This window comes from Microcaecilia unicolor, chromosome 13, assembly GCF_901765095.1.
Source record: "Microcaecilia unicolor chromosome 13, aMicUni1.1, whole genome shotgun sequence".
NCBI classification, from domain to species: domain Eukaryota; kingdom Metazoa; phylum Chordata; class Amphibia; order Gymnophiona; family Siphonopidae; genus Microcaecilia; species Microcaecilia unicolor.
In genome coordinates this window covers 56,082,204-56,094,696 of record NC_044043.1, presented here as the reverse complement: position 1 = coordinate 56,094,696, position 12,493 = coordinate 56,082,204, and the positions used below count along the sequence as shown (strand labels likewise).

The 12,493-nt window shown below is 45.5% G+C and overlaps 1 protein-coding gene across 1 annotated transcript in view; it reads left to right on the top strand.

Annotated features, from left to right (window-relative positions):
* The first annotated feature begins 4,292 nt into the window (after window positions 1–4,292).
* ABR (ABR activator of RhoGEF and GTPase) overlaps window positions 4,293–12,493 on the top strand; it is a 279,174-nt gene continuing 270,973 nt past the window's right edge. The window contains exon 1 of the mRNA XM_030186114.1: window positions 4,293–5,693. Within this exon, the coding sequence (XP_030041974.1) occupies window positions 4,385–5,693 (1,309 nt within the window). The 5' untranslated portion in view covers window positions 4,293–4,384. The remainder of the gene's footprint in view (window positions 5,694–12,493) is intronic.

Sequence of the window (12,493 nt, the reverse complement as noted above, 5' to 3'; positions counted from 1 at the left end):
AATATTTCTTCACTCAACATGTAATTAAAATGGACTTGAGAACATTATTTCTAGAATAAGCAGCATAGAATCTGTTTTACTGTTCTGGGATCTTGCCAGGTATTTGTGACCTTATTAACCACTGTTGGACGCAGGATACTGGGCTAGTTGGACAATTGGTCTGACCCAGTATGGCTATTCTTTTCTTATGTTCTTATGGAGATTGTTATTGAAGGACTATGAGAGTGATCCTGTAGTCCAGAGCAGTGCTTCTCAATCCTCTCCATGGCCTCACCATTGGGTTTTCAGGATTACCACAATGAATATGCATGAGAAAGATCTACATACAACTAGCTTCCAGTTGTATGCAAATCTCCCTTATGAATGTTCATTATGGTAATCCTGAAAACCTGACTGGCAGTATCCAAGCACCAGAGAGTAACTTATGTGAATATTCCTTGATGACAGTGGCGTAGCCAAGGGTGGGCCTGGATGGGCCTAGGCCCACCCACTTTGGGCTCAAGCCCACCTAGTAGCAGCACACCTATGATGTGTCTGGCAGGGATCCCCAAGCCCCACCAGCCGAAAACTCCCAACAACTGTCCCTCCTGCATACCAGCCTCCCTCTGATGTATTCCCGCCTATGCGGAAACAGGAAGTTGCATCATAGGGAAGACTGTGGGGCCAACATGAGCAGTGTGTATTAGTTGCTGCTCGCTGCCGGTGAAAATCTGCTATTTAAAAGGTATGCGGGGTAGGGGGGATGTTTGAGACCATATGGCATGCAGGTAAGAGAGTGAGAGACCAAATCACTTGTGGGACAGGGCGGAGTTCTTCTGCCCACCCATCTTGGGCCCAGGCCCACCCAAATGTAGGTGTCTGGCTACGCCCCTGCTTGATGAAGAATTAAACTGTTACTTTTGTATGATGTGAAATTGAAGCAAAGGTCTAAACTTCCTGAACACAGAGGTGCTGACTGAACTCCAGGATAAAGTTATTCAAAGGTACAGACTGGGGGAAAGCTAGAAGAAAATGTCTCTGTGCTTAAATTATTGATATGCATTCAGTGTTATCCTGTGTCCATTCCACCCATGCAGATTGAATTCTGTCACTGTTTGGGTTACTCCCACCTCTGAGGGATGTCCATTTGCCTCTCAGTGAGAGGACATTTTTGTCACATACCCTTTGATCCTCCCTCCCTCCATGACATCTTCTGCTTGAACTTCTAATTCTATGGTATATTGAAGCCTCTAGATATTCGAGTGCTGCCATCATATCTCTCTTTCCTCTTCTTTCTAGTAGAGACCTCTATAAACAATAGCATTTGAGTCTTTTATTAATGTAAGCAGGTCCTTACACACATAAACGACCTGTTAAAGAAATAGGCAAGCATTGCTCAAAAAAAATGTATTAAGTTATGTCCAATAAAAAAGGTATCATCTTATTTTCTTTTCCATGTTTTATTTTGTTTGATTTCTATTGATAACCTTAAGAGTGGACTAACACGGCTACCACACCTCTCTACTCAAAAAAAAAAAAAAAAATCTTACGCAACTTTGTAAAGGCGTGGTTAGTGAATAAATCCTTGCAGTGTGCAAATTGCCTATTTCAATTTATTTTGGGACTGTGTTTTGATATTTTGATTTTTGGTAATGCAGCAGCCCAATGGTTAGGACATCAGACTTCAACAAGAACAAACCAGGGTTCAAATCCCACTTATGCTCCTTGGGGTAATTCTACAAGGAGGTGCCTGGTTTTAAGCAGCAAGAGCAAATAAAAGAGCATCTTTTAAAGTGTGTAGGTCAAGGGTCATGGACTTGATATTTTTTGCAGGTACTTTCCTGTCCCTACTGGGCTCACAATCGAAATGTTGTACCTGGGGTCGTTACACACATAAATGACCTCTTAAAAAGAATACCAGCTATCAGAAAAGCAAGCTTCTTGCTTTGATTGGAACTAGTTTTGCCGGTGAGTTTTGGTAGATCATGGGCGGAGCTCACATGCATGCATGTAATTAAGTGAATACTATCGTTCATGCATGCTCATGCTTACGTGTAGGCACATGCATTTACTTCAGCTGTAGGGCTGCACCTAGGTATACGGTCACTCTCTGCCACTTGTAAAGTAGGCAGCTATGTTTCTTTACAGCACAGGCTTAAAATGGCACCATAACCAGGACCCCATAGTAAGTGCCTTGTTATAGAATCACCCTCGTGCACATGACCTTGGGTAAGTTTCTTAACCCTCATTTGCTGCAGGTACAAATTTAAATTGTAAACCCTGCGGGGAGGCAATTAACTATTTTGCCTTGTGCTTGGCTGTGGACAGGTGAGCACTGCAATTAAATCCAAATCCTACCCGTTCTGGATTGCACAAGGTCTAAGGGCAAGATGCACTAAACTAAACGAGCCTTTAACGAACAAGTTTTTAACCCTGGCATGTACTAAAGCCCAATTTCCGACGAAGGTGGCAGCAAACGAAAACGGAATGCAGATGAGCAAATTGTGTAGAAACCCTATTGAAATGAGATGCACTAAAGTTTTCCGCTTGCCCTAACGCAGGAAAACTCCGGGAAAGCTAACGAGAGGTCTGTGCGGCTTCAAAAACAATGTAAAAAAAAATCGGGAGGGGGCAAAAATGCTCGTCAGGAGCGTCCTTTATGGACGGCCTTGCCCCCCCCCACCCGAGGTCACCGCTGCTCCCTGCTCCCCCCTGCATTAAAATCGTGACTTTTTTAGGCAGCCCCGGCCCTCCCCCCTTCCTCTCTGCTTTTTTAGCAAAAACAGCTCCCGCCATCCTCCACCCCCGTGCCCTGCCGCCCCCCCTCCCGAGGTCGTCGCCTTTGCCGCTCCCCCGTGTTTGTTTTTTTTACGTTTTTGGCATGCGCAGAGCAACCAGCATACCACTTGGCTGCTCTGCGCATGCTTTACGGGCCGATTATTGACAGTTTTAACGAAGGGTTAGACAATGCAAGTGAGCTGCAACGAGCAGCTCATTTGCATTCCCTATCCTTCGTGCATAGCTGTTCCGTACCGATTCGTTATGGAATTCGGTACGGAACGGCTCTAACGAGGACTTTTGTGCATCTTGCCCTAAAAGTACTGTTTTGCCAAATAATTAACCTGCATTAATGCCCCAGTAAACGAATTGCACTTTTAAACAATTCCAAACTGTTGTGGTGTATATTGTTCTCTGTTGGGAACGTTTTTCACAAGTCTTAAAATTAACTCTCCCCTCTCTCCCCCCCCCCTCCCCCCGTTGAAAACGGGTTACATGCGGGACATTAATTTCCTTTTTCTTCCAATAGTCAGTGGAAGATAGTGGAGTTGCCACCTGAAGACCAAGTTCATTTGCTATCACAGCAGGAAGACAAACTGTAAAGGATCAAACAATGTGAAAACCACAGGATGCAGAGTGACAGCACCTCTTGCTTCTGGGCTGCATTGTCTTTCTGTTAGGTTGTAGGGTTTCTGTTACAAGAGCACTGAATACTGAAGCAAGTCTGTTCCAAACTGTAGCATCTGAAAGCCTCTTTGGCAGCCAGCAGCACGTCCACTCTAAAGCATGATGCAGAAAGAAGGGAAGGTCTAGTTGCATCTATCCAGCATCCTCAATTCTAGAAGCAGGGATTCGACCTCATTTCCCTGTTAATGGGTCTCAGATACAAACACATAAAACCGAGTTCACGCTGATTTAAGATAGGTTCCTTGTGATGGCTGAGAACATACTCGTTAAACCAGTTAAAATAGAGTGTTTCGGAGTTATTGGGTAAATCCTGAGCTGAGGAAGGGGACTTAAATCAACCAGAAAACGTAGGTTGGTCCAATAAAAGGAATCACCGTCTGTTCTTTTTCTTTTGCTGTTAGTTTACTAACCTTTAGTTCTATAGTGGATGAGAAAGGAGACTGTGGAGATGTTGACAGATCGTGCACTGATTGCTTTTGAGACAGAGGGTGCTTTTCTTGCTTTCTAGCCCAGGATCCTCGTGCTGGGTGGAGGATAAGATTTTGTAGGTGGGCCACACTTCTTCCTTAGCCCCGGATTCCGATGATGCCGGGCGATGGGTGGGATTAAATGCTTGGGTAGGTGTGGGTATGGCTCCTTGCCCTCATCCTGCTGCTGCTGTCCGGAGATCGGATTGGTAACCTGGTGAGTTGGGAGGGGGAGGGGGAGGGGGAGCAGCTGCCTTCCAATCCCCACAGTGCTTTCGGTCTAGCACAAAGCCCCACCTGGCCCTCCCTTTCTCTGTTTTTTTTTTTTTCTGGAGGGAGGGTGCGACCCGATGATGTCAGAGGAACGAGTCCCAAAAGCAGAAAGAAAGATCGGTCTCGAAAGCGGAAGCGCCAGCTCCAAACAGCAGAAAGAGCAAAAGTTTTTTTTCCCCCCTGCAGTGTCTGAGCGGCCGATGCAGAGAGAACCGAGTAGGGAAGAGGAGAGATCCCGATCTCCCGGGCTCAGGTGCCCGGCAGGGAGCAGCATGTGGGACCCGGAGGAGTTTGCCAAGCACTGGCGGGCGGAGTTCCCCGGGGAGGAGGCTCCGGTGATGCAGCTGCTCTCCGTGCAGGACATGGAAGCGGAGCTGGAGCGATGCAAGAAGAACCTGCGGAGGCTGCAGCGAGAGCTGGCCCACGAGAAGTTCAAAGTCATCTATCTGCAGACCGCCCTGGCCCGGCACAAGCGCACCTACGATCGGGAGCGGGGAGAAGACGAAGCCAGGGAGGATCCAGGGGCACCGGACGGGACGGAGCTCCAGACTCCCGGGGATTTGGAGGTGGCACTCGTTGGAGTTCCGGGACAAAGCGCCCCGGATCCGCCTGAGAGCCAGAGAACCCCAAGTCCGCAGGAGACAGAAGCCAGACTGCAGGGAGACCCAGACTCGCAGGAAACAGAGACCGGACAGCTGAGAGACCCAGATCCGCAGGAAACAGAGATCGAGCAGCAGACAGACATACATCTGCCGGAGCCCCAGACGAGGCAACAGAATGACCCAGATCCTCTGGAGACCCAGACGGGGCAACAGAGAGCCTCAGGTCTGCAGGAGGGCCAGTGCAGAGAGCAGAGAGCCCCAGATTTGCAAGATACTGAGGCCAAGCTGCAGGGAGTTCCAGATCTGCAGGAGATGCAAAGTGGGACGCAGCAGAGAGATTCACATCTACAGGAACACAAGATAGAGGCACCTGGGGAGCAAGGGTGCCCAGGAGATTCAGCAATAGCAGAGATGCAACCAGTGCCCCCTGTGGAGAAGCTCCATCCTCACTATGTGAACCTAGAATTCCACCTGGCCAGAGGAGGTCCAGATTCTACTCCAGAGCCCTCTGCGGATGGCAGCAGTCATGACTATGAAGATGTGGATGTGAATGAGCCCTCCATGCAGGGGAAACCTCTTATGCCCAGGCTGCTACATCGCAGGGAGGAGCCTGGCAGACGGCAGCAGCAGCGGACAGGAAGCCCCCACAGGTGGCTGCCAGTCCCTGGAGCCAGAGGCAAGCGGAATCGCAGCCGGGATCTGGACTCCAATGGGGAGGAGAAGGAGGGCCGCCAATCCCCAGTACTGCCTGAGGAGCCTCCCCAGGTTCGTTTTCAGTGGAGACTGAAACAGTTCTTGCATGTACCCTTTTGGGACTCCTATAACCTGAACTCCCCTGGTGGCAGCTCCCCGGAGAGGTGTAGCGATGGATACAACAGCTCAGATCAGGATGAAATCTCATCATTAGGTGAGTCTCCATGTGCCCCTTCATTGTGGTCCTGCTGATCCTTTGGCTTCCTTCCCTCTACTCATTCACTTCTCAGCTGGACTGCTGAGCTTCATACCATTCTTGAGTTTTTGGTACAGTTTGCTGTAGGCATCCATGGTACTTGTTGAGGGAATCAGATTCTGGCAGTCCATCATTGGTTATGCCTGGGGCCCTACTACAGTCTGGTAGGAAAGCAATGTCAGTACCCTGTACCTTTTCCAAAGATCTCACTGGCTTAGGTGGAGAGATCAGAAAGTCTGAGAATACAAAGTAACATAGTAGATGACGGCAGAAAAAGACCTACACGGTCCATCCAGTCTGCCCAACAAGATAAACTCATATGTGCTATTTTTTGTGTATACCTTACCTTGATTTGTATCTGTCATTTTCAGGGCACAGACCGTATAAGTCTGCCCAGCACTATCCCCGCCTCCCAACCAACCCCCTCCCACCACCGGCTCTGCCACCCAATCTCGGCTAAGCTTCTGGGGATCCATGGGTTCCTTTCTCTTTTCATAGACCTGAACTACTTACATTTTCAAGATAAAAGCTACCATGGGTATTATAGAGGCAAAGAGTACATAACTTGGCCACTGCCCTTGGCTTTCCTCCCTCTCAGTTTCCTCTTTCTCTAGGCAAGTCCCAGGGACTGTAGAGTTAGTTGGGACTGCTGGAGTGTAAGGAGAGGCAGAGGATGCCAGAGCCAGGCAGGAGTAGGTATGTGTCCCAATTACGATTGCAGAAATAAGAGTTTGGTTAGAGTGTTACTTGGTGAGGGGAGGGGGCAGGATCAGTGGAGTCCCTTAGAAAGTACTTTACTTCACACTATTTTCTTCAAGCACATCAGCTCTTAACTCTTTTGCTCAGTGATATTAATTCATAACAAGTTAATTATGCAGCATCCTTGCCTGAGCTTTTGTAAGAAATTCAATAGATTTTAGAACCCCCACCTTGCCCCCTCTTTCCCCGCTCTGTATAAACAGTACAACACCAGATAGGATTGGTTTCCTGATTAAACATGCTGGCGTGTTAGGTACCGAGGCAAGACGCTTTCTACCCCTGGCTAGAGCATCCTTTTTTCATACCTCCTTGAAGCTGCAATGGTAGCTGTTGCTGAATGTTCCCTTTAGCCGAGGAGCATCCGATGAGTTCAGACATCTGGCTTCTGTCCAGAATTAAACTGCTTTAGTCTCTTTGGAAAGCAATGTCATTAAATATGTTTTCATCAAAGTAACGGGTGATGCATTAGGACATCATAGGGACGCAGCACATGAGTGATGGGATAATGGAGATATTGGAAGAATGTCATCAGTACCCGTAACTTTTCTGTCTCAAGGAGTTTAAAGGGTCATTACGACATTCTCTAGGAGTTCTCTCTGGAAACGTTTAGTAGTAGTTGATCTGATATTCCTTTAACAACTCACCTCCACATTTCAGGAATAGCAAGAATAAGCAAACAGGTGCTTTACTGCTAGATTTTTCTGTAGTTCTCCAAGTATCTCACAAGGTTCACGACTTACATTTATTTATTTATTGCATTTGTATCCCTCATTTTCCCACCGTATGGCAGGTTCAATGTGGCGTACACATATTGCTAAAAAGGCGGTTACACAATTTAGATTTGTAGAAGTCTAGGACATAATACAGAAGTACAATAAACGCTTAGGTTGATATATTAGCATTTTGAAAGAGTTGTGCAGAAAGCACGTTTTATATAGTTGGGTTTTTTATTAACACAGAGTGTAGTTACTGGTGATAGGGCACTGCAGATTGTTCTGACTATAGAGATGTATTCGAAAGGACAAATATTTCAGTGCTTTGGTAGAAATCTGAGTGGGTGGGTGTGTGTGCATGGTTGGGGAGTGGGGTGAGGCAGGGTATGAATGAGGTGCATTGGCAGAGGTGTGTGTTTGGGGGGGGGGGGTCTCCGTAGTGAAACAACATGGAAGGAGTGAGGTGTATTATTAGAGGTGTGGAACTGGGGCCTCAGTATTGGTACACCAGGAGTTACAGCAGGGCAGAACTATGTGAGGGTCTCAGTACTGGAATAGCAGGTGGTTGCTGATATGGAGGAGTGGCCTAGTGGTTAGGGTGGTGGACTTTGGTCCTGGGAAACTGAGGAACTGAGTTTGATTCCTCGCACAGGCAGCTCCTTGTGACTCTGGGCAAGTCACTTAACCCTCCATTGCTCCATGTAAGCCGCATTGAGCCTGCCATGAGTGGGAAAGCGCAGGGTACAAATGTAACAAAAAAAGAAATATCTTGGAACCCAAAATGCAGGCTAGAATAGATCTATCAGAAACAGGATAGACATTACTTTTACAGTAACTAACTGTCACTAGTTTTAAAAATGTCGAGGTTCACGGGGGCTGGTGAACTTATATAAGGCAGAGTACTCTGTTCTAAAACCCTTTTCCCTTAGGTAAATGTGGCTACTGTCTCCCTCATCAGCCCCATCTGACAATAATGCAGATTCTCACTTCAGGTACTAACCCTCTCCAGTAAGGGCAAACATGGACAGTCAATTACCATTCTGCAATCTAACTAACTATGGTACTCATTTTCAAAACACTTAGACTTCCAAAGTTCCTAGGTTACTATACAGCCGCAGTTGTTCCTCTGTATGCATTCTTTCTCATAATCAAGGTCCAGATTCCATGCAGTCACCGACTCATGGAGGATGAGAACATAAGCCATGCTGAGTCAGATCAAGGTCCATCGAGCTCAGCATCCTGTCCCTGACAGTGGTCAATGTGGGTCAGAAGTACCCAGAAGATTCCAAAAGGTAGATCCGATTTCTCACTGTTAACTGCACCGTCCCCCCCCCCCCCCCCCCAGGCAGAGGAAATGTTCTCTAAACAAAATCCTAACCTATTCCACCATTGAGGCAGGAAGTCAGTCTGATTTTACCCTCCTCTCTCCTTACAAAGAAGGAAATATACACTAACTTGGAGCTTTCAAAGCCTGTGCTAGGAACTCCACAGCCATTCGGGTTTTCAAGATATCCACAATAAACATGCAGTAGATAGATCGATTGTATGCCACTGTTTCTCTTGCATATTCATTGTGGATATCCTGAAATTGGCTGTGGGTTCTCGCAATAGGTTTGGGAAGTTCTGAAATTCAACAAGACAACTGGTTGATTTTTTTTGTAGGGTCAGTTTAAACTCAAATGATCCTCTGTCAGTTATGTTTTAGGTACGGTATTTAGGTCCCTGTCTCAGAGGGCTTATGGTCTGTCATTACCCGAGGTAATGGAGGGCAAAATGGCTTGCTCAAGGTCACAGGGAACATCAGTGGGAGAAGTGAGATTTTAATTGACTTCCCTGGATCTCAATCCACTCCTCTAACACCACCTTGTAAATCCATCCCCAGAGTAATTTACAGTAACTTTAGTCTATTAGATTCATGCAATTAAGTAAAAGGTTTGGTATAATACTAGTCACAGTTTAACTTCAGATAAGACTGTTAAATATTGCACCCTAAAGTATAACAGTAAAAGTTTAATTAGAAATTATTTACACTAATAATCCACAATGTAAAAGGTAGACAAGAAAAAGCTGGATTATAAACAGAAAACAAAAATGTAACCTAGCAATTTGTCAGACGATTGTGCTGGCAGGTCACGCTTGAGCTCTAGGGAAAAACGTTTTCCATCGGCATGAAGAGAGAAGTGAAGATTTTCAGAGCTTTTGTTTCATGCTTGGGCTCTTATGTGGTTACAACGGTTTTAGGTCAGTTCCCACCTGGACAATTCCCACTGAACCAATTCCCACCACACCAGGGAGGACAATTCCCAGCTATAACTAGACCCCCCCCCAAAAAACAAAACACACTAGGACAATTAATCTCCTTTCCTTTCCCCTTCTAGAGCATTGGGGGGGGGGGAAGCAATGCCCCCCCAAACATTACCTTTTACATATCCCTTTCCCCTGCCAGACATGCAGTTTGTTTTGGAGGAGGGGAAATGCCCCCCCACACCCCACCCCCAAACTACACCCTGTCTGCTACTAAACGGAAAATGTAGGCACAGGAAAAACAAAGAATTTAAATGCTCCCAGGTTTCAACCTAATTCGTATTTAATGCGGGATATAAGTAAATAAATAGATGGATAAAAACTCTGAATGTTGAGCACAACACGTGCTAGGTGCCCCTATAATCAGCCCCTCAAAATGACACAGATTACGAATTATACTACTCTACCTATGAAAAGTTATTCCATTATTATATATCCTCTGTGTACATCTGTCTTCTGCACAAACTGTCCTCCCTGTTAATGATGCACCCGATCTTCCCTGTCAGCATCTGAAACGCGATGCACCCGCCAGGACTTATGGGAATTAATTCGGAAAACAAAAAAGAGATGCGATAAAATAATGAAAACAAAGGTAAAAAAAAAAAAGGATAGGGGGGGGGAATAACCGGGAAGGGGGGAAGTCCTGGGTGGGAATTGTCCCGGGGCAGTTACCCTAGGTGGGAATTATCCCTGGGGGAATTGATGGGTTGGAACTGTCTGGGTGGCTACTCCCCGGATACTGTTACAACATACCAAAGTAACCTTCCGCTTGTGTGAGAATAGGTGTCACTGTTTTCTTTTTAAAGGATATCACACCAGATAGTTAAATTCAGTCATGTTTGGCCTGCTAATTTCCCAGGTAAAACTCCCGAGAAGTTTCCCATGCTGTTGACACTTGAGCTTCTCTTCCTCCACCCTTTATGGGGTCCTCCTACTCAGGCTGCAGGACTATTGTGGAGGAGACACTTCCCTTCCTCTTTCTGCTGCCGGGGAAGCCCAGGCAAACCTGTCAGATCTCCCCTAAGCCACCTCTTCAACTGGTTAAACACAGGTAAAGTAAACAGAGAGCAGGACACACCAAATAAGGACCACAGGGAGCGTAAGAGGTGCCAGGTAGGATCAGACCAAGGGTCCACTGAGTCCAGATGGGGCCACTTGGAAGAACCTTCTAGGTCCTAATAGAAAAGCCCATTTCGTGTTTCTTACAGTCAGAAACCAGGAGCAGAGACATCCCAATCCATCTGATTAATAATCACTGATAGACTTGTACCTGGGAACGTATCCAAATCTTTAAACTCAGCTAAACTACTAGCCTTAATCATGTCTGCTGGCAGCAGTTCCATGGTTTAATCAGGCACAGACTGAAGAAACATCTTTTTTTGTATCAAAAAATATGTTTTGAATTTGCTACTGGTTAGTTTCATGTGGTGTTCCTTAAGTTCTAATACTATTTGAGTACTATTCCCTATTAATGTGTTCTACACCACTGGCGAATCTCTGTTTTCCCTCCTCCCAGATGTAGAGCCCTGACCTGTTAAGCCTTTCTTTGTAATGGACTCATTCCATCTTTGTAATCAAATTTGTAGAACATCTCTGCAGTAAAAAGACTGCTTGATATTTCCCCTCCTCCTTTCTCTACTGTATGAGATAATATGCAGAACAGATACATTATCTATATTACCTGGGTCTGGTACATTGGCCTGGCAGGTTTCGCCTTTCAGATTAAATGATGAGGCTGCTCTCTTAGTCCACTTGAATACCAAGAAATAAAGGTCAATAGAAAGTTGAAGGTGAATTAATTTAATATATTTCTGGCTACAATTAAGAACATAAGCATCGCCATACTGGGACAGACCAAAGGTCTATCAAGCCCAGTGTCCTGTTTCCAACAGAGGCCAATCCAGGTCACAAGTGCCTGGCAAGATCCCAAAAGAGTAAAACAGATTTTATACTGCTCATCCCAGGGATAAGCACTGGATTTTTCCACCTTAATAATGCCTTATTGATTTTTGTTTTAGGAACTTGCCCAAGCCTTTTTTAACCCCTGCTAAGCTAACTGCTTTTACGACATTCTGTGGCAAAGAAATTCCAGAGATTAATTATATGTTGAGTGGAGAAATATTTTTTCTGATTTGTTTTAAATTTACTAATTAGTAACTTTATTGTGTGCCACCTAGTCCTTGTATTTTGGAAAGAGTAAACAAGTAATTCATGTCTACCTGTTCCACTCCACTCTGTATTTTATAGACCTCTGTCATATCTACCCTTAGCCATTTCTTCTCCAAGCTGAGAAGCCCTAGCCTCTTTAGGTTTTCTTCCCGGGGAAGTTGTCCCATCCCCTTTATCAATTTTGTTGCCCTTCTCGGTACCTTTTCTAATTCCGCTTCCTTCATCGTGAAAGTAAAATGACCATTTCAGATTCTGGTAGTATAATACCAAGATTTCTAATCAAGGTAGAATATTCCCTCTCCCAAGGTGTGTCTGATCTCTTAAAGTATAATATTTTCTTATAGCAGACGTATGCTAAAATAATCAGATAGTATAACCTACAGAAGTCTCTTATCTTTTTCTGAAGTTTATTTTTATTGTATAAATGTAATTTACTCACAGTTAGTAGATTCTCAGGTTACTGCCCCGAGGCAAGAGACTTCGTAGTTCTGAGAGCTGCATCGGAGGGTAGAGATGGAAATTTTAAGAAAAGGAAGCTTTATGGTGGAGGTGAGAGAGCTGTCAAGTGATGGGATAATGATTTGTGCAATATCTGGAGAGAAAGATTGAACAGGGGAGCAGGAACTTATGCATCCAGAGACTAGATGGAGAATGTCTGGGCTTGTTGAGACAGAGATCAAGAAGAGCCCAGAAGACCAGGAGGGTGAGTTAAAGGGACCAACAGGGACAGAGCCTGAGATCAAGAAGCAGAGGTGGTCATAGAAAGCAGTCCTTAATTGGAGGGACAGGTCATCATACCCTTACTGACCCATC